General features: G+C 46.3%; 2 protein-coding genes and 1 pseudogene across 19 annotated transcripts; all 3 read left to right on the top strand.

Annotated features, from left to right (window-relative positions):
- The first annotated feature begins 442 nt into the window (after nucleotides 1-442).
- Nucleotides 443-3,356, top strand: LOC125521750 (annexin Gh1-like). Its single transcript, XM_048686814.1, has 5 exons — nucleotides 443-626; nucleotides 725-870; nucleotides 970-1,188; nucleotides 1,704-1,916; nucleotides 2,794-3,356. The coding sequence occupies exons 1-5, from the start codon at nucleotides 551-553 to the stop codon at nucleotides 3,082-3,084; spliced, it is 945 nt and encodes a 314-aa protein (XP_048542771.1). The 5' UTR covers nucleotides 443-550; the 3' UTR covers nucleotides 3,085-3,356.
- Nucleotides 3,357-4,074: 718 nt separating this feature from the next.
- Nucleotides 4,075-6,017, top strand: LOC125518551 (annotated as a pseudogene).
- A 3,242-nt stretch (nucleotides 6,018-9,259) lies between these two features.
- Nucleotides 9,260-17,202, top strand: LOC125523791 (E3 ubiquitin-protein ligase UPL3-like). Of its 18 annotated transcripts, XR_007290407.1 has the most exons (9): nucleotides 9,261-9,976; nucleotides 10,074-10,184; nucleotides 10,265-10,533; nucleotides 11,122-12,500; nucleotides 12,847-12,896; nucleotides 13,074-13,254; nucleotides 15,004-15,076; nucleotides 15,695-15,755; nucleotides 16,525-17,202. XR_007290407.1 is itself a non-coding variant. In XM_048688862.1 (5 exons), exons 1-4 carry the CDS (start codon nucleotides 9,512-9,514, stop codon nucleotides 11,192-11,194), a joined length of 918 nt encoding a protein of 305 aa, XP_048544819.1. In that variant the 5' UTR covers nucleotides 9,260-9,511; the 3' UTR covers nucleotides 11,195-11,198; nucleotides 11,993-12,413. The 18 variants fall into 18 exon arrangements, 6 of the variants coding, with proteins under 6 accessions (XP_048544819.1, XP_048544820.1, XP_048544821.1 ...); XR_007290406.1 differs by having other exon boundaries at nucleotides 15,004-15,755; XR_007290404.1 differs by lacking the exon at nucleotides 15,695-15,755.
- The last annotated feature ends 8,556 nt before the right edge of the window (nucleotides 17,203-25,758 follow it).

Consider the following 25,758-nt stretch of genomic DNA (forward strand, 5'->3'; position numbering starts at 1 on the left):
ATCGACGACACATCCGGCCTCCCACTCCCACCATCAAAACGAGCTGTCATCTTTATTCACACCATCATTTTCTTATCCACCATGAGCTGTTGCCCGTGCCAATTCACGCTAAAACTACACATTTCCAATAATTATTGGCTCATCTCTGCAGACTTAGCGCTTAAGACTTTCACGATGAGCTGTTGCCCGTGACAATTTACGCTACTAAATTAAATCACACATTTCCATTTTCAGCTCATCTCCGCAGACTTAGCGCTTAAGACTCTGGGATGTTTCCAGGACACGGGCCGGCCCCGTGCATCACGCGCCCATACACTAATCATACTGCTGTAATCCAGATCAGATAATCAGTGCTACCCCACTAATTACAGTACATGGCACCCACCCACCATCGCTTTCCTTAAACCCCTCTTCTCCCCACCCATTTTAATAGCCCCCTCGCCCCTCCGCAGAAACGCGCAATCCATTCGTCCACTCCCCGCCCGGTCTCGAGATCCCACATCGCACGCACCGCTTCCTCCGATCCCCGGCCGGCAGGCGCCCGAGCCCGATGGCGACGCTCAAGGTCCCCTCCAACGTCCCGGCCCTCGCCGACGACTGCGACAACCTCCGCAAGGCCTTCCAAGGTACGCCCGCTCCCCTCGTCGTCTTCGCGATTCCCCCGCGCGGTCCGATCGCCTGATCTGTCGGGGTTTTTTTGGTCTGTGCGTGCGCGCGCGTGCAGGGTGGGGCACGAACGAGGCGCTCATCATCTCCATCCTCGGCCACCGCGACGCGTCGCAGCGCCGCGCCATCCGCAAGCACTACGCCGACACCTACGGCGAGGAGCTGCTCCGGAGCATCACCGACGAGATCTCCGGCGACTTCGAGGTAAAACCACCCGCTGACCAGTACGCCTTTCCCCCTCTCACATACCCTGGAGCGGTCGAGCCTATTCAGATCTCTGACTGATCGGGTTGTTGGGATCAGAGGGCCGTGATCCTGTGGACGCTGGACCCGGCGGAGCGGGACGCGGTGCTCGCCAACGAGACCGCCAGGAAGTGGCACCCCGGGAACCCCGTGCTGGTCGAGATCGCCTGCGCGCGCGGCTCCAAGCAGCTCTTCGCCGTCAGGCAGGCCTACCATGACCGCTTCAAGCGCTCGCTCGAGGAGGACGTCGCTTCCCACGTCACCGGCGACTTCCGCAAGGTACCTTGTCTTGTCCCGTTCCTATCTTCCTGCACATTCAGTCTTGGAGATGCCATACTCTGCCATATACCGGCGCGTCCCTAAATTGACTGACTTATAAGTAATTACGCGGTGATAAACAAATTCGTTCGAAGCCGTGCTGTCATTTACAATGGACTTGATCTGCGTGCACCGTGCTAAAATGCCAGTAAGGTTTATGGATCCAAATATCCACTGGTATGAAAGAAAATTACTGTTGATCCTTTTGTAGAAGACTCTGTTCTTCTCTTCTGGAAAACGATATGAAAGTGCTTCTTCTATTTTGCATGCTGTTGGTGTTAACTCATGAACCATGAATTTGAAATTTCAAAATGCAGTATCTTATCCCTTTGGGCTACATTCAGATCAAATTCAAACTGCGATGGTGACTTTTGTTACCTTGTTCCTGGCCATTTTCTGATTTTAGAGGTGGAAATTTGTGCGGATATAGATGATTTTGGCAAAGTAGGGCCTGAATTTTCTTTGTTCCTTTTCAGCTGTTGGTGCCACTTGTAAGCTCACACCGCTACGAGGGACCAGAGGTCAACACAAGGTTGGCTCATTCAGAAGCCAAATTACTACACGAGAAGATTGAGCATAAGGCTTATGCTGATGATGAGGTCATCAGAATTCTCACCACCAGGAGCAAAGCTCAGCTGCTTGCAACATTCAATAATTACAATGATACATTTGGTCACCCGATCACTAAGGTGCAGAAATATCTTATGCTCTGTTTTTCCCCCTTCTGCTTTTGAAAATCTGACAGGATGTAACCAGCTCATTCTGTTCTATTTGTTGTGCCTTTGCTCTGTTTTGCATTACCAAATGTCCAATAAGTAAGATGCATCTCTGTTTCAGAAAATCTGTAATATGCAGTAACATATTTTATCTCAGTTTCACATGACTAATGATCTTTGGTAGTGCTACTCCACTATTCAAATTCTGAAGGGAAGTAATCACAAGTAGTCTTTACCTGCTCTGCCTGGTGGAGCTATATATTCAATTTCAAGCTCAACTTTATTCTGCCTTTTGTACCCAGCTGGATTTTAGATAAATTTCCATATGTATATTGTCTGGATCTGTTGCCTTGGTGCTTTTTTTCAGAAAGATGCATATTGTTAAATTTGAATGCATTGCTAGTTATTCTAAGAGTTCCTATTATATTACTAAGAGTTATTCTGCTATCCTGTATAGTTGATTTTTTTTTGTCGCTAAGATGTGTGTGTGCATCTGAACGCTCCATTCCTCTTGTAAAACCCTTTTAACTGCTTACTTGCAACTTAGAAGCAAGAACTTAATAGTATCCGCCTACCTGATTTGTTTTTAGGACATACCAGAATTAGTTATTCTTATAAATCTTCACTACTCTGCAAACTAAAAATTTCCCTTCAATAGTCGGTTTGAATCATTTGTAATACATATATCCTTTGTGTTATTTGCCTTCCTCACTTTTGTTATTACAGTTCATGATATTTAGCAGAATTTTACATCTGAGTTTCGGGACAATCTTGCTTGACCAATTCAATTCGTTCTAGATTTGTTTTATCCATTTAAGACATGCTTACTAACAATCTCTGCTATTTACAGGATCTGAAGGCTGACCCCAAGGATGAGTTCCTCAAGACCCTGCGGGCGGTCATCCGGTGCTTCACCTGCCCTGATAGGTACTTTGAGAAGGTGGCCAGGGTGGCCATTGCAGGGAATGGAACCGATGAGAACTCCCTCACTAGGGTCATCACCACCCGCGCCGAGGTGGACCTGAAGCTGATCAAAGAGGCGTACCAGAAGAGGAACAGTGTTCCCCTGGAGAAGGCCGTCGCAGGCGACACCTCCGGCGACTACGAGAGCATGCTCCTTGCCCTCCTGGGGAAGGAGTGAGCCTTGCCCCTGTATCCAATTCCACCCCCTGTTATCCTTTTATATATCTCGATCGGAGAATAAACCCTGGTGTGCAAGGCCGTAGTCACTCTGGTTATGACCTTGCATAACAGTGAGAATAAAATAGAGATGTGCTTTACGATGAGTCATATAGTAGTACCTTTTGTACTTAGATGCTGGCGTGTGAAATACCGAGGGCATATTGAAAAGTTGAGTTTTCTGTAAGCCTGAAAAGTATATACTCCTATCTTGCATCTGTTTTTCTTCCGTTACCGATTTGCCCCTTCCGATGAAATGAGATCCTCTAACATCACGAAGGGATGTGCGGATAGCTACAGTACTCTTAACATCCCTTCTTCATATTTATATGATTAAGACAAATGACTTGAATTAATTTACAAATTACAAAACTACTGTATACATTTACAAAAATTACGTACAAACAAAATTATGGAGAAAAAAATGATTTCAGATTTATTTTCTATGAACAGTAAAAATGTACAGTACCTATTGCTACCGTACTCGCCATAGTACCGTGACATTCCTTCTCCGTTTTGCACTGGATTGCACTATGGTTTTGTAACATCCCTTTATGATGTTAGAGGATCCGTTCCCCCTTCCGATTCCGTCGCGTCTTGATTGCCACGTGCCGATGCCGACTCAAAATTGATTACGACTTTGATTCTTCACCCCGCAAGCTCCCTCACCTCTATAAATCAATCTCTCACCAGCAGAGAGACTACCCACTTCCTTCGTCTGCGAATAAGTATACATCTAGATTTTGTTTAAGTCAAAGTTTTAAAACTTTGACCAACGTTATAGAAAAAAGTAGCAACATTTATGACACTAAATTAGTATCATTGGATTCCTTTCGAAATGTAGTTTCATAATGTACCAATTTGATGTCATATATGCGGACGGAAGGAGTATTCTACACCCCTTCATAATCAACTGAGCCATCGACCCCAGATCAGGTTTTTGGTAGCCGCGATGGACGGCTGGTTGGACGAGGGGTCCTCCTCCTCCTCGTCGTCTAAACGGCGGCGGCGGGATTGCGACTGCGACTAAGCCGAGAGCCGCAGGCCGCGTCGGAAGCAGCACCTCTATCTGGCGCCGAAAGTACTATGCAGCCGATGGAGGAGTGCGCAAGCTTCCCGAGCCCGCCGCCATCCTGGACGACGATTTTGGAGGAGTGCGCAAGCTTCCCGAGCCCGCCGCCATCCGGATAAGGTGGCCGGTGCGCGGCCCCATGCACTTCGCCGCTCTGGGCACCGACATCTTCTTCGCCGCCGGCCCGCGTTTCCACGGTGACGACGCCCCACCCGCAACCTTCGTCTACGAAACGCAGGCCGCCGCCCTCGCCGCGGGCCCGCCCCTTCCGACCGGGCTCCACAGCCTGGGGGCCGCCATGGCCGCCGGTCGCAAGCTCTACGCCCTAACAAGCCCCTGCCACCCCGAGGCGCCCTGCCTGCAGGCCCTGTCGTGGGACACTGGGACCTCACCGCCAGAGGAGACCGGGCGGACTGGTTCTGGAACGCCGCACCGTCATCATCGCCGCCGCCGCCGTGCTGCGGGATGGACGTCGTCGCCCACGCGCTGCACCCGGACGGGCGGGCTCTTCGTGTCCACCGCCTACGCCACCCACTCCCTGGACACCAGCGACGGCGCGTGGAGGGAGCTCGGGGACTGGGTGCTGCCCTTCAAGGGCCAGGCCCACTTCGACGCCGGCCTGGACGCGTGGGTCGGGATCCACCGCGAGGGGGACGGGCGCGTCTGCTGCTGCCCCGTCGCCTCCCGCAGCGCCGCCGCCGGACGGCCGCCGGGCTGCAGGGTGCTGAGGGAGAAGCTGTTCCTCCGTAACGGCGAGAAGGCGTACCAGAACGGCGGCCGGCACCTCAAGGCCACCCTCACCTGCATGGGCCGCGGCAGCTTCTGCCTCGTCGAGAACGTCCTGCGTCGCAAGGGTGGTCGGGACAGCGTGCTCCGTGTCACCTTGTTTAGCCTCAAGTATGATCACATGGGAGAGCTCCGGACCAAGGTTCGCCCCCGCATTAGGTCCTATGCAGTGTCCAAGAATAACCACACGTTTTCTCATGCGGCGTTTTGGATGTAATTTTTTCAAAAAGTGGCGCTTTATATTATTTAAAATATTTAAGCATTACAGCCGGCATCTACATAATTAAAATGCACACAGCCAAATAAAATCCTCACATAGAAACAAAAAATAAAAAGACGAAATACAAAGAAACATGTATGTTGGATAAAAGTACCTCTCACCGTAGCCTCTAATCGTGTACACACCTTTGTAAATAGGTCTCGATTCTTACGCTGTAGAGAGGACCATAAACGAAAAGTTCCGATACTTTTATGGATGTACTAATTAGAGCCTGCTCCCTTTGATCTCAAAATAAAGGACCGCGATGTCTTGAGTTCCCGCGAACGCCTCACTTGCCTGTCAAACCAATCAAGTCATTAATCATCCATTCATTTTAACTTGTACTCCCTCCATTTTTATTTAGTCATATTAGCTTTTGTCAAAGTCAAGCTTTGTAAACTTTGATAAAGTTTATAAACAAAGCTATTAACATATACAATAAAAATCAGTACCATTAGATTCATTATTGAATATACTTTCGCATCATATAGATTGCTATTGTAAATACTTATATTTTTCTATAAACTTTATCAAACTTTATGGATATTGACTTTAATCAAATTTAATATGCAGAGTACATAAAAACGAAGGGAGTAATTGGTCCAAATTACCATATGCCTTATTTTTGAAGAAAAGAGGGAAAGTTATATATGCTCTGTTTTGCAAGATGGAGCGAGTACACAACATTTTATCGCCGCTTCCACCCAAGATCGCCAAAATTAGTTATAGCTAAATTTGATGGAATTGAATATTTTTTCTTGACATAGTACAGACGTAGATGTTTATACATATATGCACATGCATTCACTCATATGAACACACACATGCACACCCTACTCCTTCTGATGAGCACCTTCAAGAGACTGAGCCGGCGCATCATCTTGAGATTGACGAAATCACCATAGACATCTTTGTAGTTAACAAGAACGTCTCCTTCACTAAACGCACATTGCTGGAAGGATTGAAATAAATCTGAAAAATGTGTTAAGTTAGGACTTGAACTCGGATGGGCTGAAACTAGTTTAACTTGTACTTTCTCTAGAAATGTGTAGGCTCAAGACGAGTGTAGTTTTGAATTAGCAAAGCCGATCAGAATTTGGACGAAATACCAAGGCAGACAAAGACACACTGGTTACAAAAAATCAATTCAGCTCTTGAGAGCATATGTTTTCTGCCTGAGAAAAGTGGTTATTGCAAATGTCAAAATTTTAAAAGAAAATATATGTGTTCATTGTCAGACCTAAATGATACCTACAAATTTTTAGTGGAAAAGCTTAAGCTATTTGAGTTGTGCAGAAAAAAATTCAAATGCCAAATGTTACACACTGATGAAACACTGCTATTCCATTTCACATGAAAATTGTCAAGCACGCTTGGTAGACTAACATGCCATCCACAAAAAAAAAATCAGAAGGTTTGAATCTTTTTATTATTTATTTTGAATGTACTGTTCATCCGGAAGCATATGCTCACAGAGCCAAAACGACCCTTCCCACTTGTAAGATTGATTTTTGTACTGGTACCGTTGCTGCACCTATAGTCGTAACTGTTGCCATCGGCCTAGGGCGACCTTCCGACGACTACTACACACCCTATAAGAAAGATGACGAGGGATCGTGTTTTCACCATTATCATTAGGATTCCTTGAGAATCATGGTATGGAGCCAACATAAACAGATGTTTTAGGAGTGAGGATAGGAACCATCGTGGGAGCATTGGACTGTCCTTATATACCTCGGTGGACGACCCGGTCCCTACCGGTTAAGAAAGATCCTGACAGAGGCCTCATACCGGCCCCAAACGCCCAGGCTGACCGGTGCTCCTCATATCCAGCCCAAAATCTATGGTAGATATGACCGGGCACGTCCGCCACGTCGGACTTACCCACACGAAAACAATAGTTAACCCATCGATCCGATTGACTCTTCTCCTCCGGGATGGGTGTGGACGCATTCACGCCACCTTATGGCGCCGCTCGAGGGCCAAAGGCCGCCTATTTAAACCGGACAATGACCGCCAACCCTTGTCCCGGAGGAGAAGAGTCCATCGGACCGATGTGGTGAAGGAAATATGAGGGGTGACCGGTTACTGCCTGCTCTGGGCGCATCCGCGGATGTATGGGGTCGGATTTGTCAAGTCCGGCTGTAGATGCTCTAAGATAGAAGTACATGTGCGTGTCATTAGTTGTGCCACGAACAACAAGGGTCAGCTAAAATAAAACCCAAAAAAAAACAACAAGGGTTTTGATGAGGGACGCAAGTGCCCGATCATGAGATTCTAGCACTTGGGTGACCCTAAGGACTCCATCTTTGAACTAGAAGCAACCAAGCGGTGGGACAAGGTTTTGGCTACAGTCCTTTTTTTCAGTTTATTTTATTTTTCAAACGAATTTGAATTCAATTTTTCTCTACTTTTTGCTTCGTATGGATGTTTAGGGGGGGGGGGGGGGCCGAGAAACTCGTGTGGGTGGTGGGGGGGGGGGGGGGGTCGAGAAACTCCATGACCGAGCGCTAACCGAATTTACCGCCTGGTAACCAAAACCCCAAAGCCATAATTCTTGTAATTGAAAAATGTATTTTCTTAAACTGCCCATAGGAAACATATTCTGACTTTTTATCTGTTGAATGTCCAACAAGACGTTCCTTAATAACTTATGCAATTTGCATTGGGTCGTGTGTTTTGGTGAGAGAGCTCCAGTTGAGTTTAACACACCCTATATGAAAGGAAAAGATTCCAGACAAATGAAATCCCCCGGGATTCCAAGGAAGCCAAATAAGTAGTATGCACGTGTTGGCTCCATGATGGAATGACTAGCTACTTTGTCTCACGATCATCAAACAACATATCATCAAATAAGATGAAAACAGAAAGTAAAAAAAAGAAATCAAGAGTGAAGCAACCCCAACACAAGTTCCTATTCACTTAGCCAGATAGCATATTTATCGACGTCTCAGTAGCTTTCACACAGGAAGAAAAGCAAAAAGATAGACTACAACCAGATGATACGAGCTTCAGCAACCTCAGGAAGATAAGCAAAACTCGGTGGCACAGAACAATCAATGATCATTCTCACTGAGTAGAAAGTAACATCACGCTAGGTCCCTCTTGGTTGCTCTGCCCTCTGGATCAGCTTCCATCGAGGAGCCAAACAGTGTTTCCAAGGCCGTAGTAGTGAGAAAATATATCCCTGCAACCCTCAGGCAATCGCTGATCATTTTTCCTCGTCGATATGAGCGCCTGCAGGTTGGGATGATGATGATATAAGAAACAGAACCGCAGCCTAACGTAGAGTACAACAAACAAAAGGAGAAGGAGAGTCATATTGTGCAGATTTGTAGTAAGTACGTACCAGCGTGGATCGTTGTGTTCTGGTTCCAGCTGCACGGAGAGATTTTCCAGCAGCCCAACGTTTGGCGATACTAAACTGTCGTAAATTGTGTTGTTCTTTTCATGCTCGGTAATGGCAGTGTACAGCTCCTCTTTCATCTTCTTGATTTGCCCCTCGTTTTCACTGGCGAGGCCCTGCAGCGGCGCTCGCAGATTTGTTTTTGATGAGTTTGCGTTATTAAACATTGGATAATAATAATAAGATGAGTAATGCTACACCTACATAGGTTAACATGGGTTTTACAAACAGATGGGTTGTGATCGGAGAGAAAGAGAGACCTTTGTGTTGCCGCGGGAGGCGGTGGAGAAGGGAGACGCGCGAGGAGCAGAGAGAGGCGTGCCGCCGTGGACGAGCCTCCGCCGTTGGTCCTCCTCGACAGCCGCCCGCGCTCGCTGCAGCGCGCGGCCTCCGACGGCCCTCCTGGCGGCGTACCGAAGCGCCGTCGACATCGCCGTTTGATTTCGCCTTCTCTGGATCGTGTGTTGCTTGCGGAATCGGTTTGATGGGAGGGCTTGTGTCGATCCATTAAAATCATTCAGCTGCGCATCAGGGGCGACCGTTGGCGATGTCCACGTCGGCAACAGTACGAGACAAAAAAAAGGATTTATCCTCTTCGCTATTTATTCTAAGAAAAAGAGAAGAGGAGAAAATCGCCTTCAGCCCCTTCTCTGCCCTCCGCCTCGTCCTCCTCTTCGGCGCCGCCACCCCACCCAGCGGTGTCGCCTCTCCTTCCCGGTATGTGAGCCGCCGCCTCGCCGCCGCCCCTCCTCCTCCTCCTTATCTTCCGCCGTCTCGCCGCTGCAGTCGTCCCCGTGAGCAAGCTATCTAGGCTAGGGTTCATCGGAAAGAAAGGAAAAAAATCCCCATTCCCTCCGCCGTCTCCTATGCCCTGCTGCCCGCCTACTCTTCCTCTCCACAGCATCGTGTTTATCCTCGACGCAGAAGGACAGTGCGGACTGCAGAGACGCCCTGCCGCCGTGCTCCTTTTTGTAGGGACGGGGGGTCGTCGTGTGAGTCGGATGGGGACTGGGGCCTGGGGGCGGAAGTTCCGTCGGATGGTGGCGGTCGTCGCCTCGGAGGGCGCAGGGGGAGGCGTGCTGCTCGCGTCGCTCACGAGCTCTACGAAGCGCTCTCGTTCTGCACGGAGGACGCCGGGGGCTACTTTCCCGCCGAGTCCGCCACGCGAGCGCTCGTGCGGCTGGCGACCCGAGATGCTGCTCGCCGTGCGCGCCATCACCTACCTCTACGACGCCATGCCGTGCGCCGCTGACACCGTCGTCCGCCACCGCTTGCTCCCCGTGCTCTGCTCCCGGCTCCTCGCGATCGAGTACCTTGATGTGGCCGAGCAGGTAACCGAGCAGCCCTCAAAAACAAACCAGACCATCTCATTGACCTGAACGAAGCGCTTTATGTGGTCAATCACGCTTCTTCTGTTTGTATGAGCAGTGCTTGCAAGCGTTTGAGAAGATATCGCTGCGGCAGCCGGCACAGTGCTTGCAGGCAGGCATGATAACTGTTGTGCTGGTATACATGGACTTTGTCTCTGCAAGTATTCAGGTTAGAATTGCAGAAATTCAATCTTTTGGTGCCAAGAATCTACTGCATTCGCTAATTGGGTGAGTGCTTGGATGGTTCAGAGGGTTGTTGTCTCAGCTGTTGCAAATGCCTGCAAGAAGGTCCCCGCAGATTGCTCCCAGTTTGTGATGGACTCGGTCCCAATGCTGTGTAATCTACTGCAGTCTGAGGAGAAGATGGTATTGTTACCCACTAATTTAACCGAGCTTGCTTGTATTAGGCATGTACATAGTGCTCTGCTAAAGGCAAAGGAGAGGTTGACAATGCAGACAAGGAGAAGTAGTGTCATGGATCTGCATGGAAGTGTCATCGAGAGATGTCTGGTGTCAAGGTGAGCTTCTGTCAGTCCTTCTCCCCCCTTTACTTCTAATCTGCATCACTCTCTCTCCCTTTATGCCCATATCTGCAAAGATCGCACTGTTTCATAGTGTGTGCATATTTGATATCATTCCCACTATTGTTACCATGTTGATATTTTTTAATTAATTAAGAGGACTGTATGCACTATGTAAGCGTATAAATGGTTTTTCTCCTATCATTTTTGTTTATATGATAATAGGTTCTGCAATTTTGGAGTTAACAAATGTGCTTAGGTATCTGTATATTGGTCACTCCCCAGTCATTGCTGATTGTTTTCTGTCATTAGTACATAGTTGTACAAACTGAGAATTAGTTCTGTAGTGCATATTTGTGTTGATATGCTGTACATATCGAGTTCATCATCCAAGCACCTCTTGTGGAAAGAGAGAAAAAAGGCAGGAACTCCCAAGGATGCATGTACAGTAGTATTCTTTTGGTTGACAAGTTCATGCATGGTTAATTATTAATTCATTCATAATTTGTTAACTTGATGTATAGGTTTTCACCAATTACAGCTGGGTCTGACTGCTAATTGCATCGTCACGATACTTCACCACAGAGCACCAGGTCGAGGACTCTTTGGAAAAATACCTTTACCTCACGCTACCCAAGGACAGCTACCCGAATGCTAAGAAGGTAACACCTCTCTCCGGCATTGAATTTATTCAGAAGTGTTCGGCTGCAATAATTACCATGGTTTGCTTGCTAAACAAATATGATAATGCTCCTTTATTAGTACAAATTTTCATGCATCCATACATGCATTAGATGCAGATAGTAGTATACTAAAGTAAATTTTCATACTAACTACGAGCTTCACTGTGATAAGAGATCAAGTATTCAGGCTGTCTTTTTATTTGCTAGATGCAGACTCTTAACTATGCCACTTGATCCACTCTGGAACCACACCAAACGGTAATACTTGATGAATATATAGGTTCCTAGGTTTAATATGCCATCTGTTGCTTGACACCGCACCTATACTAATTGGCATCACACAATCCTTCAAGTTCTTATGTGATCTACAACATCCTTGTTTATACAAAACTCTGATTCACAATATAAAAGTGTAACTCTTAATTTAGGAATTACTCACCTCACCATCAGTGTTGATGAATGTCAGATGACTAGCTCTCTAGATTACTTTCCTTTATATTACAGATTCAAAGTTGTTGGTCCCAATGTCTTGTTGATTAGAAGGGACAATACAAATTACTGATACACCTCACTGGTGACATTACTTTGTGTTCAGAACTGATACATACAGTAGAATGCACAGAGCTACTCTGTTGCTTTCCATTTTGTGTGTGATAATGTAGCATGTTAATTTGGATCTCCAAGGCACCCATGCTCTCTTTTCTTCTCTCTAATATCTAATTTCAAGTGTCTTTCCTTTCCTCTTCCATTGCCTAATTGGAGTGATGTTGTAGCATGTTATTGCAATGCCACTGAAGAGAGTAAAATTACAGGGTGATACATGAGAGCATGTATATAATTGGTAAGATCAAGCTTTTTACAGCTTAAACTGAATTAAACTTGTTGATATGGCGATAGGGTGTCCAGTATACATGATTGTTGATTAATTTTTTATATAAACTTCTTCCAATTTGTTCCACTATGGATATGGATCTCTTCTCTATGAAGTCCTTTTTGTAGCTTGGTCTTTTTTGTTTGTGGTGCAACTTAAGACCATCCTGACATATTGGCTTATATTGCCATTTTTTCTGAAAGACACGTGATCAGGTCTTAGGGTATAGTGTTATCATAATTTCAGATTACCAATCCCAGTCTTGGAATTTGTAGATTGGGTGGTTCGTGTGCAGGTACATCAACAAGAAGTTCAGCAATAAGTACAGCGCGGCGATCGTAGGTGCAAATCGATGACTGGCTCTTCACGTTACAAGTTCTTCATTCTTTCGATTTTCACTAGCTCAATTTGTAAGTAGATTCGAATTTTGTCTCGAAGAATAAAGAATAATCTTTTTTGATTGGGGATCCTGTTGTGGGAGAAATGACTATGTTTTGCACATCATTTTATCGGTTATGAAGTAGTTCTCTTGCTGTATTTACGTTGTCATTTATGGATAATGCAAGGAGCAGTTAATCTACATCAGGTAAAGAACATCCGAAGTCATTGCTTTCTAAAAAAATTGGTGACTAATAAAAAATGGAGCTTCCAAAATCATTGAGGCGGTGTTTTAGCAATCTATTCTAGGAAACTAACCTAGATTTCTACTGAGGCGGTGAATAATGACTGATTCAGTATACATGGTTGTTTTTGCAGGCTGAATTCACTCTTGACGAGCTCATGAAAAGCGACCATGAAATCAGAAGGTGAGCTAAAAAATCCTCTTCTCTGTTATTGTTCCAAATTGCCCAGTATGCGTAAATGTAGCATCTATAGCAAAGCAAGTATACCATAATAATAATGTCCTACTCATGTGCTCATTGTATATGGATGAAACGATAAACCACTTTCCAGTTTGCTCATAGATCTCTCACCCACAGCAGGCCATGGAGATTTGGAAGAGCCAAAACAGATATGTGATGGTGCTAGAAGGGTGGGAATTTGAAGATGCTACCCTCTGGAACATGAATTCTACAGAGGCAGAAATAGTAAGGTCTGGTCATGGTGATGGCTCAATCATCTCCAGTGAGCCCTGCAGGGCCATGTCAAGGACAACACAAGTAGGTACGTGTTTGAAGCCTTTTTCTGCTACAGGTGAGATTCAGTTTGCTGTTGGCTGCAATTGCTTATAGATTGGTGTATTTTGTTGTGGGTTAAATAGTGGTAGTAAGATCATAATATACTAATGGGCTCCTATAATCCCAAAGTGCATTGGCCAACAGATAGATATTTTACATGATCTTCTAGATGTGCTTCATTTTTGCCATCGGAAATGATTGCTGGCAAAGTGCAAATATGATAATTTTGCTGCTGGAACGATTTTAGAGACCTGACTATGCGGTTCAGAGCAGTAACAATGTCGTGTTATCCACTCTTTTCATGGAACGATTTTCAGAACTTTTTGAAGCCGTGAGCGATCAACCTTCATGATATTGTTGGGTGCATGAAATATATTTCTTTCTATTTGTCGAATTGAGAATTTCTTGCCAATTATCTGCGATGGTGTGCGTGGTGCTGCAACCATTTTAATAGACTGAAACTATTGCCTTTTCTTTTATTCTACCTTTTCCCTTAAAGATCTCTGATGTAGCCGCATTTGTGCATTACTGAATTAGAGGTCTGTCGGAACATGTTGTCAAGCCTTTTATTTACTGAATTACCAGTGATATGCGAAGGCACCAGGCAAATGTGGATCCAAACTGATACGGCATATAGATGGAAACTCTTACTGAAATATAAGAACAGAAAGAGATGAACTGAAAATTAAGTTCAGGTTTTCTTATTTCTTGCTTCTCATCCACCCTCGCACTAGCCTCCATAATCTTCTTAGTGGCAGGTTTATTTATCACTTTGAGTAGCGGAGTTCAAATGGCAGGTAAGTTCTTGTAGATAAGATATAGGAGAAATGGTAGGTGCAGCCTGCCTAGGTATAATTGCAATAAAGGAAAAAAATAGCGCGCTATAGAAAATAGCATCGCCCTTGAAAATATGCTATTAGCGTACTATAGTGCGCTATATCATGCTATTAGCGAGGCATTGTACATTGATTTATTTAGCGAGACAATTCTCTACACGCTATAGCGTGCTATTAGCGGCGCTATAGCGCGCTATTTCTTTCGGTGCAATTGTATGATGTTAACCAATCAATCTGTAAGCAAATTACTTACTTGAAGAACTATATTTGGTATTGTCCTTGTGCCAAATCTTGGGGTAACTATTCAAAGACTAGGTTGCAAGATTATTACTAGAAGTTGCAACAAAACAATCGTGTGTAACCTAGAAATACATTTGTACTGAAGTATTCTAACACACTGCATGATATAGGGGATGTAGTAGCCTCGTGTGGGCCATAGCAAACTATTGAAGGTGTTAGATATGCACAAAGCGATGAGCTGCTTCATAGCATAATACACTATTAGAACAATATTTGGTACGGACAAATATAGAACTATGTTGGTGAGCGTATAAACAGCCGCCTCTTCTTGTCTCTTCTGTTTAGGTCAGATCATTATGAGTTCGTATGTTTAATTAAATTCTGCCACATGCCAAATGATATGACTTTATAATCATATCACTATAAATAAAAATGGGTGGTATAAAATCTGGAGTTATATTAATGTCTATGCGCATGGGTCAGAGAAAGTATATTAATCATGCTAAGATAGTTGACTCTTTTATTAAAATTCAGTAAAACTGATGAGTGATCTGGGCTCCTTAAGAGCCTGCTTGAGATGTTTTGGTTCTATAAAACAATTATAAAACATCAAACTAAATTATTGTATTGTTAAGATTTTTACTTGTGTACTGTTACAGCAAAATCTGGTCTTTCCTGATTGAAGTATGGGAAAAAGGAAGCGCTCAAATATGACGTTTATCAAATACCGAGGTCAGTCAGTTCCTGCTTTTTGTTGCCCTCTGTGTTTTAGTTATGATTTTGCATCCTGACGTGTTTGACAATATAGTTAGATTAATTATGCTCTCAGTCATGGTATATCTGACTGTAGGTGCTTTATGGTTTATGGATTAATGGCTCTAGAGATAACAAACTTGTTGATTGAATTTGGATCCGTAAATGTGAGCGATGAACAAAGACTACAAAGAAAGTAGTTTGACATTTGTAGTCTTATCGATCCATGAATGTATGTTATGAACATATAATTGTTCAGAGCTATTTTGTCGAATAAATAAACTTATATTTGGACTTTCATCATGTGTTTCTGATTTTTATTTATTCAAGCCAAAATATTGGATGAACTCTGAGATTGTTACATGAATGATTTTATCGTATTTCTCTTTTGATCCGATATCATGAATCAACACCACCCTCTTGCTCAATAATGTTTAGATAATGGGAGTGTTTAATTGCATGCAGCAGTCGTATGCATAGTTCTGTAGCAAAATCACGGATATATTTATAGCACAACCCTTGCACACACACACCCCTCAGAATATATGAGAAATGGAGATCCTCATCTTTCATGCTTTGGTTGATGGAAAACAACAGAGATGGGGAAAATTATAGCACAACCCTTGCACACACACCCCTCCAGAATATATGAGAAATGGTATGTTCTTACCCTCATACAAGTATTCGATTTTTTCTCCTCCCAATATCATCTAAGCTATCATTTAGGGAATACACTTTAATGTTTTCTTTACTTGCTTTGTGGCAGCTGTTTCTTGTTTTGATTCCTTAGTCAGGAAATGTGGTACAAATAATAAAGATGTTAATCTGTGAAAACAGAGTACTGACTTTCACACTAATGGAATGCTACCACAAATTGAGACTGGAACTGTGACAATCCAGACCAGTGGTTTATATCGTTGAATTACTAAATCCTTTCATAAGCAGCTGGTATGAGTTGTCAGTGGTTGTCAACAACTATGAAGTTCCTGTTAAGGCTACTACAAACGTGTGGAGGTGACTAGACCTCACTTCAGATAATATAGTCTCACATAGCTAATATAATATGGTACCTTTCTAAAGGAAAGATAGATTATTTTAAATCTGTTATTCTGTTGTACTCATTGGTTTGAGTATGGCTTTCTGGTACAATTTACAAAGCCAGTGTTCGTATCAACCTTGTGTCAAACCATTTACATCTTCTCAGCTTTATCACTTACAAGGAGTGATCACAGATTTTTACGATCTGTTATTATTTTGTACTTCCACCTAACTGCTTGTGAAGATTGATCGTTTCCTTAGTTACTTACCTTCATGTGTTTCATCTAGGATAGCTTTCGACCTAGCTTTATCTCCAAAGAATAAATGATATTTAGGCCTATTCCATATGCAACTTCATTTCGTTCTCACCTAAATCGAATGCAATGCAGGAACACCTGTTGGGATCCAGTACTTCGGACAGCTTGAGGAGCATGGTTACTGGGGCAATGAGGTTAAACTGTACGAGCATCATGTCGATGCCCTGTTTGCCATGTTTTTGGCGCAACAAGCCACACATCAGGTACTATGTATGCACCAACAACAAGACATTTCCCAGGCAAGGTCCGAGGATGGTAACTCCAAAAATACATCCTTTCTTGCATATGCTCCCTCCGCTTCAAGGTCACCGCAAATCGCTGCCTTGCTCTCACCGTGTATCGCCTCTAGACGCACCATCAACAACAACAGAAACCTTTTGGACGCTGCAATGCCCTGCTTTTGAACAGCTAGCATATGTCTCCTTGGCGGATGTTTGCATAGTCGCAAAACTTTGACCAGTTGATGGTGATGGTGGCTCTCTTGTCCATTCCTAACATGATGTGACAATCGCCATGCACCTTGCTGTTGCATGCTTGATCTTCAACGCATCATCATAGGAGTGAATGTAGTCCTCGAGGTTTTCTTTGGTGTAGAGGACCTGAAAATAATACATGAGAAAGGAAGGAATTGAGAGGGATGCACCGTGTTATGTATATATGTTGTTGCCATGCCTCTAAGATTATCACCTATCAGCTTCAACTGCACCTGTTTATATCTATACTAAGACTCTTATCTATCTTTGTTTTTGATGCTCTGCTCTGTTTCAAATATCAGTTGTTTAACAACAAACATATAAGTTAGTAGATTCAGGAAGGAGGAAGGGGCGCGCCCCCAACCTGACACCGCCCAGCTCCCGCTCAAGAGGCGCCACCCAGTGGCGCCCCAACCCCTAGTAACTATCTATCTACGCGGCAAACGGCTGGTGGGCTGGACCTGATCCAACACGAGAACGGCTTCGTTTCCTTTTCGCTTTGGACAAAGATGGAGTCGTGTTCTTCTTTGAGTTGTTGGTAGGGTTACTCTGCTCTCTCCAGCCTCTAGAAGAGAGTCTTGATGCCATAATCTGCTACATGTCCGTGCTTCGCTAAATTGAGCTGCAATTACCCGCCTCTAAGCAAATCCGTCCGAAGCTGTGTGTGATTTACAATGGACCTAAACATTCACTATTTTATGAAAAAAAGATTACCGTGGACGGTGCCAAACTTGTAAAGCTTCACCGTCTCCCAATCATTTGTATAGATGTTGTTTTGTGCTATCTCATTTCTTCAGTTTTCTTCTTACAGTTAACCATCGAAGTAATGCCAGCTGATTCAGTGAGGGTGCAGAGGTAGGGTTGCTCCGGGCGAAAGCAGAGGTAGGGTTGCTCCGGGCGAAAGCAGACGGCGCGGTGTCTGCGGATGTTGCTCTCCTCCTGGGGGTCGTTGTGGAGTTCTCCGACCTCCTCCGCTCTCGGGTCACTTTCTTCAAGTGAAAGCCCAGGACCTGCGGCGCAGGACCAGACGATGGCGTGATGCCGCTTCCCCTCCTGAGGGCGTCGTCTTGAAGATCGTGATTCCATGCGTGCTTTCCCAGAGCTGGACTTGCACGACATCGCGGCAGGTGGCCGGCGATGCGCCCAGAGGTGGATCGGTGTTTCCTCCTCCGCATCAAAGACAACGGATCTCGGCGGCGTGGCATAGCGGAGACTCGGCGCCTGATGCGTGTAGATGGACTCGCGCAGGAGGAGGTGGCTGTCTGGCGTCATGGTGGCGTCGATGGCAGAGTGGCCTAACAAGGTAGAAGCCTCAATATCTGCTCTGAAGACGGACCTGCGGAAGATGGCGGCGACGACACATGTGAGTGCGTCAGATCGGTTGGTGCCCTAAACCCGGTATGTGGCTCGGCTGGGGCTTCCGGCTTTTGATGATAGGTTTAGGCGAGTGGTCTGGGTATTTGGCCCAGCTAGTATCCCTTCATCATGTGGATATGAGTAGTGGCATATGTTGCCAAGATGTTGGATTCAGACATATTGTTGTAATACTTTGTAAGGTCCTCGAGAATAATCAATAAAGTGGTCGCATGCATCTCCCAGATGCAGAGGCCGGGGGCCATCCTCCTTTTCTAAAAAAAGCTGATTGAGAAATAGTTATTTCTCACTCACCCTTTAACCATTGAAAAGAGCACCGTAGGATCGAAAGTATGTCTAGGGGGGGGGGGTGATTAGACTACTTGACCAAATAAAACTTATCATTTTCCCAATTTTAGTTCTTGGCAGATTTTAGTAACTTTGGACAAGTCAAGCAATCTTAACATAGTTCAATCAAGCATGCAAAGAGTATATAAGCAGCGGCAAGTAAAGCATGCAATTTGCAAGAATGTAAAAGGAAGGGTTTGGAGGATTCAAACACAATAGGAAACACGGATGTTTTTGTCGTGGTTCCGATAGGTGGTGCTATCGTACATCCACGTTGATGGAGACTTCAACCCATGAAGGGTAACGGCTGCGCGAGTCCACGGAGGGCTCCACCCACGAAGGGTCCACGAAGAAGCAACCTTGTCTATCCCACCATGACCGTCGCCCACGAAGGACTTGCCTCACTAGCGGTAGATCTTCACGAAGTAGGCGATCTCCTTACCCTTACAAACTCCTTGGTTCAACTCCACAATCTTGTCGGAGGCTCCCAAGTGACACCTAGCCAATCTAGGAGACACCATTCTCTAAGAAGTAACAAATGGTGTGTTGATGATGAACTCCTTACTCTTGTGCTTCAAATGATAGTCTTCCCAACACTCAACTCTCTCTCACAGGATATGGATTTGGTGAAAAGAAGATTTGAGTGGAAAGCAACTTGGGGAAGGCTAGAGATCAAGATTCATATGGTAGGAATGTAATATCTTGGCCTCAACACAAGTGTAGGTGGTTCTTTCTCAGAAAAAGTAAGTTGGAAGTGTCGGTTTTTTCTGATGGCTCTCTCCACGAATGAAGAGGAGGTGGAGGGGTATATATAGCATCCACACAAAATCTAACCGTTACACACAACTTGCCAATCTCGGTGGGACCGAATTGATAAACTTGGTCAGACCGATTCAGCAAAGCTAGTGACCGTTAGGATTTTCGGTGAGACCGACATGCAACTCGGTAGGACCGATATGGTTAGGGTTAGGGCATAACGTAATCTCGGTGAGACTGATTTTGGTAATAAGTTAACCAGAGAGTTGGTCAGGTAAACTCGGTGGGACCAATTCGCTCATTTCGGTGAGACTGAAATGTTACGAAAGGGAAACAGAGAGTTTACATTGCAATCTCGGTGGGACCGATCGCTCATCTCGGTGGGACCAAAACGTTACGAAGGGAAACAGAGAGATTACAATCCCATCTCAGTGAGACCGAGATCCCTATCGGTGAGACCGAGTTGCCTAGGGTTTGTGGCAGTGGCTATGACATCTGAACTCGGTGGCACCGGATAGAAAGAATCGGTGGGGTCGAGTTTGACTTTTGGTTTAGGTCATATGTGGATGTGAGAAAGTAGTTGAGGGCTTTGGAGCATATCACTAAGCATTTTGAGCAAGAGCCTCATTAAGCAACACCTCATCCCTCCTTAATAGTATTAGCTTTTCCTATAGACTCAATGTGATCTTGGATCACTAAAATAGAAAATATAGAGTCTTAAGCTTTGAGCTTGAGCCAATCCTTTTGTCCTTAGCATTTTAAGGGGTCCACTTTTCTCATCCATGCCATGCCAATCATTGAGCTTTCCTGAGATATTAATCTTGAAATAGTATTAGCTCAATGAGCTATATGTTGTTAGGAATTAACAAAACCACCTAGGGATAATTGCACTTTCAAGCACCAACAGGGCTGGCCAGTTCATTCCATACAGATTTCCGCTTTTTACTGATTAGAAATGACTCTTTTTAGAAAAAAGATGATATACCCCCGTCTCATGCATCTGGACGATGCATGAAACCATTTCATTAATTATTCATAAAGATCTTACAAAGTAATACATCAGTGAGCCTGAAACTACCAACTTGACAACACCTATCGCTTCTCATATTCCCTGATGATGAAAGGGTGACGAATGTCCGAACCGAATACCAAACAGACATCGCACGAAAGCCTAACATCTAAAGCCGAATGGCCCAGCCAGGCCACGATGCCGACACTGGGTCACACCGGACTGGCGCACCCTCTGAGGCTGCCACCGCCATCATCCACTGATCCATCTTCAGAGCATGTGCAGACGCATCGACTTTGCCAGGACTGTCATCGACTCCACCACGCCGCCAAACAACGCCACCTCCTTGCACGCGTCCATCATCACACCTCCGCCGCCAAGACCCTGCTGCACCACGCCGCTAAGATCCATCGTCTTCGATGCGGTAAATGAAACACCGCTCCACCACTTATCTCCCCCATCCGACAGCTGCTGCAAAAACGATGCCCCGATGAGGGAGAGCGACGCCTCCCGTGCTGCCATCATCCGAACCGGGAAACCGGGTTTAGGTTCTCACACGGAGCAGCGCAAGCAAGTCGACGGTAACTACAGTGGCGATGTCTTCAACAAGATAACGATGCGAAAACGCCGCCATCGCCCGCCATGACCGGAGTCATAACACGGTTTTCACCGGCAGTATCGTCCCCACTCGACGCCAGGACTGGATGCGAGATACCACAACCAGTCGGCCAACCACCTCCGGCGAAGGAGACGGCCACCACCGACGTGCCAGGGCCGGAGCTCGGAGCCCCCGACGTCCTCGTGTTGCAAGTCCAACCCAGAAGCCGCTTGACGTCGCCAGATCAGCGGAGATGCACGACAACATGTGGAGCGGCCCGTTGAAGCCCATCTGGGCCCAGATCGAACGCCCTAGCCGCCCCCGCAGAGATCTCGCCGTCGCCAGCTCCAGCACGCCGACCCTGGTCTCCGCTGGCCCGCGCCACCGCCCTTGATCCGGCTGGAGTAGAACGCCGTTGCCAGCTCCAGCACGCCGACCCTGGTCTCCGCTGGCCCACGCCACCGCCCTTGATCCGATCGGAGTAGAACACCGCCGCCTAGATCCAGCCCGGGCCGAGGAGGATTGACGTCGCCGCCGCTGCGGCCCGTAGGCTTAGCCTGCAACACCCTCGGCGACAGCGGCGGGAGGTGGGGGTTGCTGGTGGCAACTGGAGGCGGCCGGCGGGGTTGCGCTGGTGCGGCGTGGCGCTGCCGCACGCGGGGGGGGGGGGGGGGCTACCGATTAGAAATGTAGCTTCGACCAGAAATTTTGCCCCAAATAAATAAGATACGCTAAGCATAGCAGTAGCACCGATTCAGCAACCTAAAGCTTGAATGAACATGAGTCATACATGTCACTGACAAAACCTAGAAGCGTTACTAATAGAGAATATATATATATATATATATACTGCTTGCTGTCATCGCAACCACTACATAATTAAGCTGGTCTGTGATCCATGGAGCCTAGGGAAACCTGGAAGCTTGGGCAGTTCTAACTTCTAACCAAAGGAGCGTCGAATCCCTCGAATGCAATCTCACTGAGGAGAGGACCCAGAGTTCCAAACCGAGATTAGTACTAGTTGGCTGCATTGCATGAGCAGCTAGGGCGCCGCCGCTGGCGAGGGCTTGAAGGGAGACACGAATCTTCCCCCATTGCCGCCGTTGGATGGAGACTGGTCCCAGACCTTGACGATCTCGACGCGTACAACGCTGTGAGGGCCTTCCCTTGGACAGACGCCACCGCCGCCATTCCAACCACCGCACTTGATCCGAAGCTCGTGGGGGATGTCGCAAGGATTCTCCAGCCGGACGACCAGGCGGAGCCTGGAGAGTTCAGGCGCGGCGAAGCAGGCGGGGTCAATCTCGACGACGAGCCCGATGCTGGAGCAGTTGGAGCTGATGTCCTTCTCCGTCCACCCCTCCCTGGGGTAGTTGTGCAGGTTGATGTGCACGAGGTAGTCCAGCCGGGAGCCCGGGGCGGGCAGCAGTTCCTCTGCTGCCGCCGGCTGCTTGTCCGGCACGACCTGCGGCGAGGGCTTAAACGGAGACACGTATCTCCCATTGCCGTCGTTGGACCGGGACAGGTCCCAGACCTTGACGATCTCGACTGGCATGGTGGTGCGCGCGACTTCCATGGGACAGACGTGGCCGCTGCCATAGAAACCGACGTACCGAATCCGGAGCTCGCAGGCGATTTCACGAGGGTGCTCCACCTGGACGACGAGCCAGGGCGGGGAGAGCTCCGGCGCGGCGAAGCAGGCAGGGTCGATCTCGACCACGTGGCCGATGCTGGAGCAGTTGGAGTGGATGTCATCCTCCGCGCGCTCCTCCTTGGGGTAGTTGTGCAGGTTGATGTGGATGAGGTAGTCTGCCCGGGCAGGGCGGCTGTTCTTCAGGTCTTGGCCGATTTGTACCGAGTAGCCGTCGAGCTCGAAAAGCTGCTTGGCGATGGCCGCCACCCGGTCCTCCGGCATGGCGAAGAGCAGGCACATGTCGGCCATCATCGGAGTGACAGCGAGGAGCTCGAACTGCAGGTCCGGCGCCGCGGCGTGGATGGCGGAGCGGACGAGGGCCTTCGTGTCCGCGACCTCGAGGCCGCGGCCTCGGGGTCGGGGGTGATGAAGGCGTAGCCGGTGCACCTGGCCTCGAGGTCCATCTCGGGGGTCATCCGCGGGTACACCGTGGGGCCCCGGAGCGGGCGGCCGAAGTGAACCACCGGGTCCGGAGCCCCGTGGCGGGCCGCAGATGCAAGGACGGGGTAGTCGAGGGACTTGGGCGTGCAGACGTAGGCCGGGCGGCCCTTGGGCGCCTCCGGCCGAGAGGCGGCGGTGGGGCGGCGGGAGCAGGAGCGGGAGCGGCCGCGCGACATCTTGCTTGCAGTTGTAGTTGCCCTTCTCTCTCAACACCGACGACAGCGCACAAGAGGAAGACAGGAGTGGAGGAAGCCGAGAAGAGAGTCTGGTGGAGGACCAAGGAAGAGGAATGGGTGTGGCACATCACAACATTCACTCCGGCCTACACGGTGGGTGGTGGCGCAGAGATACCTCTCCGACAATCGGAGTGACAAATCCTAATCTCAAAATACGCCAACCCAACATGTACCTTTGAAGACACATGTAGAGCTCCTTTATAATCACCCAGTTACGTTGTGACGTTTGGTAGCACACAAAGTGTTCCTCCGGTAAACGGGAGTTGCATAATCTCATAGTCATAGGAACATGTATAAGTCATGAAGAAAGCAATAGCAACAAACTAAACGATCAAGTGCTATGCTAACGGAATGGGTCAAGTCAATCACATCATTCTCTAATGATGTGACCCCGTTAATCAAATGACAACTCATGTCTATGGCTAGGAAACTTAACCATCTTTGATTCAACGAGCTAGTCAAGTAGAGGCATACTAGTGACACTCTATTTGTCTATGTATTCACACATGTATTATGTTTCCGGTTAATACAATTCTAGCATGAATAATAAACATTTATCATGAAATAAGGAAATGAATAATAACTTTATTATTGCCTCTAGGGCATATTTCCTTTAGTCTCCCACTTGCACTAGAGTCAATAATCTAGTTCACATCGCCATGTAATTTAACATCAATAGTTCACATCACCATGTGATTAACACCCATAGTTCACATCGTCATGTGACCAACACCCAAAGGGTTTACTAGATTCAATAATCTAGTTCACATCGCTATGTGATTAACACCCAAAGAGTACTAAGGTGTGATCATGTTTTGCTTGTGAGGGAAGTTTAGTCAACGGGTCTGTCACATTCAGATCCATATGTATTTTGCAAATTTCTATGTCAACAATGCTCTGCACGGAGCTACTCTAGCTAATTGCTCCCACTTTCAATATGTATCCAGATTGAGACTTAGAGTCATCTGGATCAGTGTCAAAACTTGCATCGACGTAACCCTTTACGACGAACCTTTTGTCACCTCCATAATCGGGAAACATATCCTTATTCCACTAAGGATAATTTTGACCAATGTCCAGTGATCTACTCCTAGATCACTATTGTACTCCTTTGCCAAACTTAGGGCAGGGTATACAATAGGTCTGGTACACAGCACGACATACTTTACAGAACCTATGGCTGAGGCATAGGGAATGACTTCATTCTCTCTCTATCTTCTGCCGTGGTCGGGTCTTGAGTCTTACTCAACTTCACACCTTTGTAACACAGGAAAGACTCCTTCTTTGATTGTTCCATTTTGAACTACTTCAAAATCTTGTCAAGGTATGTACTCATTGAAAAACTTATCAAGTGTCTTGATCTATCTCTATAGATCTTGATGCTCAATATGTAAGCAGCTTCACCGAGGTCTTTCTTTGAAAAACTCCTTTCAAACATTCCTTTATGCTTTGCAGAATAAATCTACATTATCTCCGATCAACAATATGTCATACACATATACTTATCAGAAATGTTGTAGTGCTCCCACTCACTTTCTTGTAAATACAGGCTTCACCGTAAGTCTGTATAAAATTATATGCTTTGATCAACTTATCAAAGCGTATATTCCAACTCCGAGATGCTTGCACCAGTTCATAGATGGATCGCTGGAGCTTGCATATTTTGTTAGCACCTTTAGGATTGACAAAACCTTCTGGTTGCATCATATACAACTCTTCTTTAATAAATCCATTAAGGAATGCAGTTTTGTTTATCCATTTGCCAGATTTCATAAAATGTGGCAATTGCTAACATGATTCGGACAGACTTAAGCATAGGTACGAGTGAGAAATTCTCATCGTGGTCAACACCTTGAACTTGTCGAAAACCTTTTGCGACAATTCTAGCTTTGCAGATAGTAACACTACTATCAACGTCCGTCTTCCTCTTGAAGATCCATTTAATCTCAATGGCTCGCCGATCTTTGGGCAAGTCAATCAAAGTCTATACTTTATTCTTATACATGGATCTCATCTCAGATTTCATGGCCTCAAGCCATTTCGTGGAATCTGGACTCATCATCGCTTCCTCATAGTTCATAGGTTCGTCATGGTCAAGTAACATGACCTCCAGAACATGATTACCATACCACTCTGGTGCGGATCTCACTCTGGTTTACCTACAAGGTTTGATAGTAACTTGATCTGAAGTTACATGATCATCATCATTAGCTTCCTCACTAATTGGTGTAGGAGTCACAGAAACAGATTTCTGTGATGAACTACTTTCCAATAGGGAGCAGGTACAGTTACCTCATCAAGTTTTACTTTCCTCCCACTCACTTCTTTCAAGAGAAACTCCTTCTCTAGAAAGGATCCATTCTCAGCAATGAATAACTTGCCTTTGGATCTGTGATAGA

Source organism: Triticum urartu, chromosome 7, assembly GCF_003073215.2.
Source record: "Triticum urartu cultivar G1812 chromosome 7, Tu2.1, whole genome shotgun sequence".
In the NCBI taxonomy this organism is placed as follows: domain Eukaryota; kingdom Viridiplantae; phylum Streptophyta; class Magnoliopsida; order Poales; family Poaceae; genus Triticum; species Triticum urartu.

What these genes read in the sequence shown, in the direction of transcription:
- LOC125521750 (XM_048686814.1), top strand. Translation starts at nt 551, where the DNA reads ATGGCGACGCTCAAGGTCCCCTCCAACGTCCCGGCCCTCGCCGACGAC. An exon ending in AGATCTCCGGCGACTTCGAG is followed by an intron (nt 871 to 969) that starts GTAAAACCACCC and finishes TGTTGGGATCAG; the next exon opens with AGGGCCGTGATCCTGTGGAC. An exon ending in TTGGTCACCCGATCACTAAG is followed by an intron (nt 1,917 to 2,793) that starts GTGCAGAAATAT and finishes TGCTATTTACAG; the next exon opens with GATCTGAAGGCTGACCCCAA.
- LOC125523791 (XM_048688862.1), top strand. Translation starts at nt 9,512, where the DNA reads ATGCCCTGCTGCCCGCCTACTCTTCCTCTCCACAGCATCGTGTTTATC. An exon ending in TTGTCTCTGCAAGTATTCAG is followed by an intron (nt 10,185 to 10,264) that starts GTTAGAATTGCA and finishes TGGATGGTTCAG; the next exon opens with AGGGTTGTTGTCTCAGCTGT. An exon ending in GAGAGATGTCTGGTGTCAAG is followed by an intron (nt 10,534 to 11,121) that starts GTGAGCTTCTGT and finishes ACTTCACCACAG; the next exon opens with AGCACCAGGTCGAGGACTCT.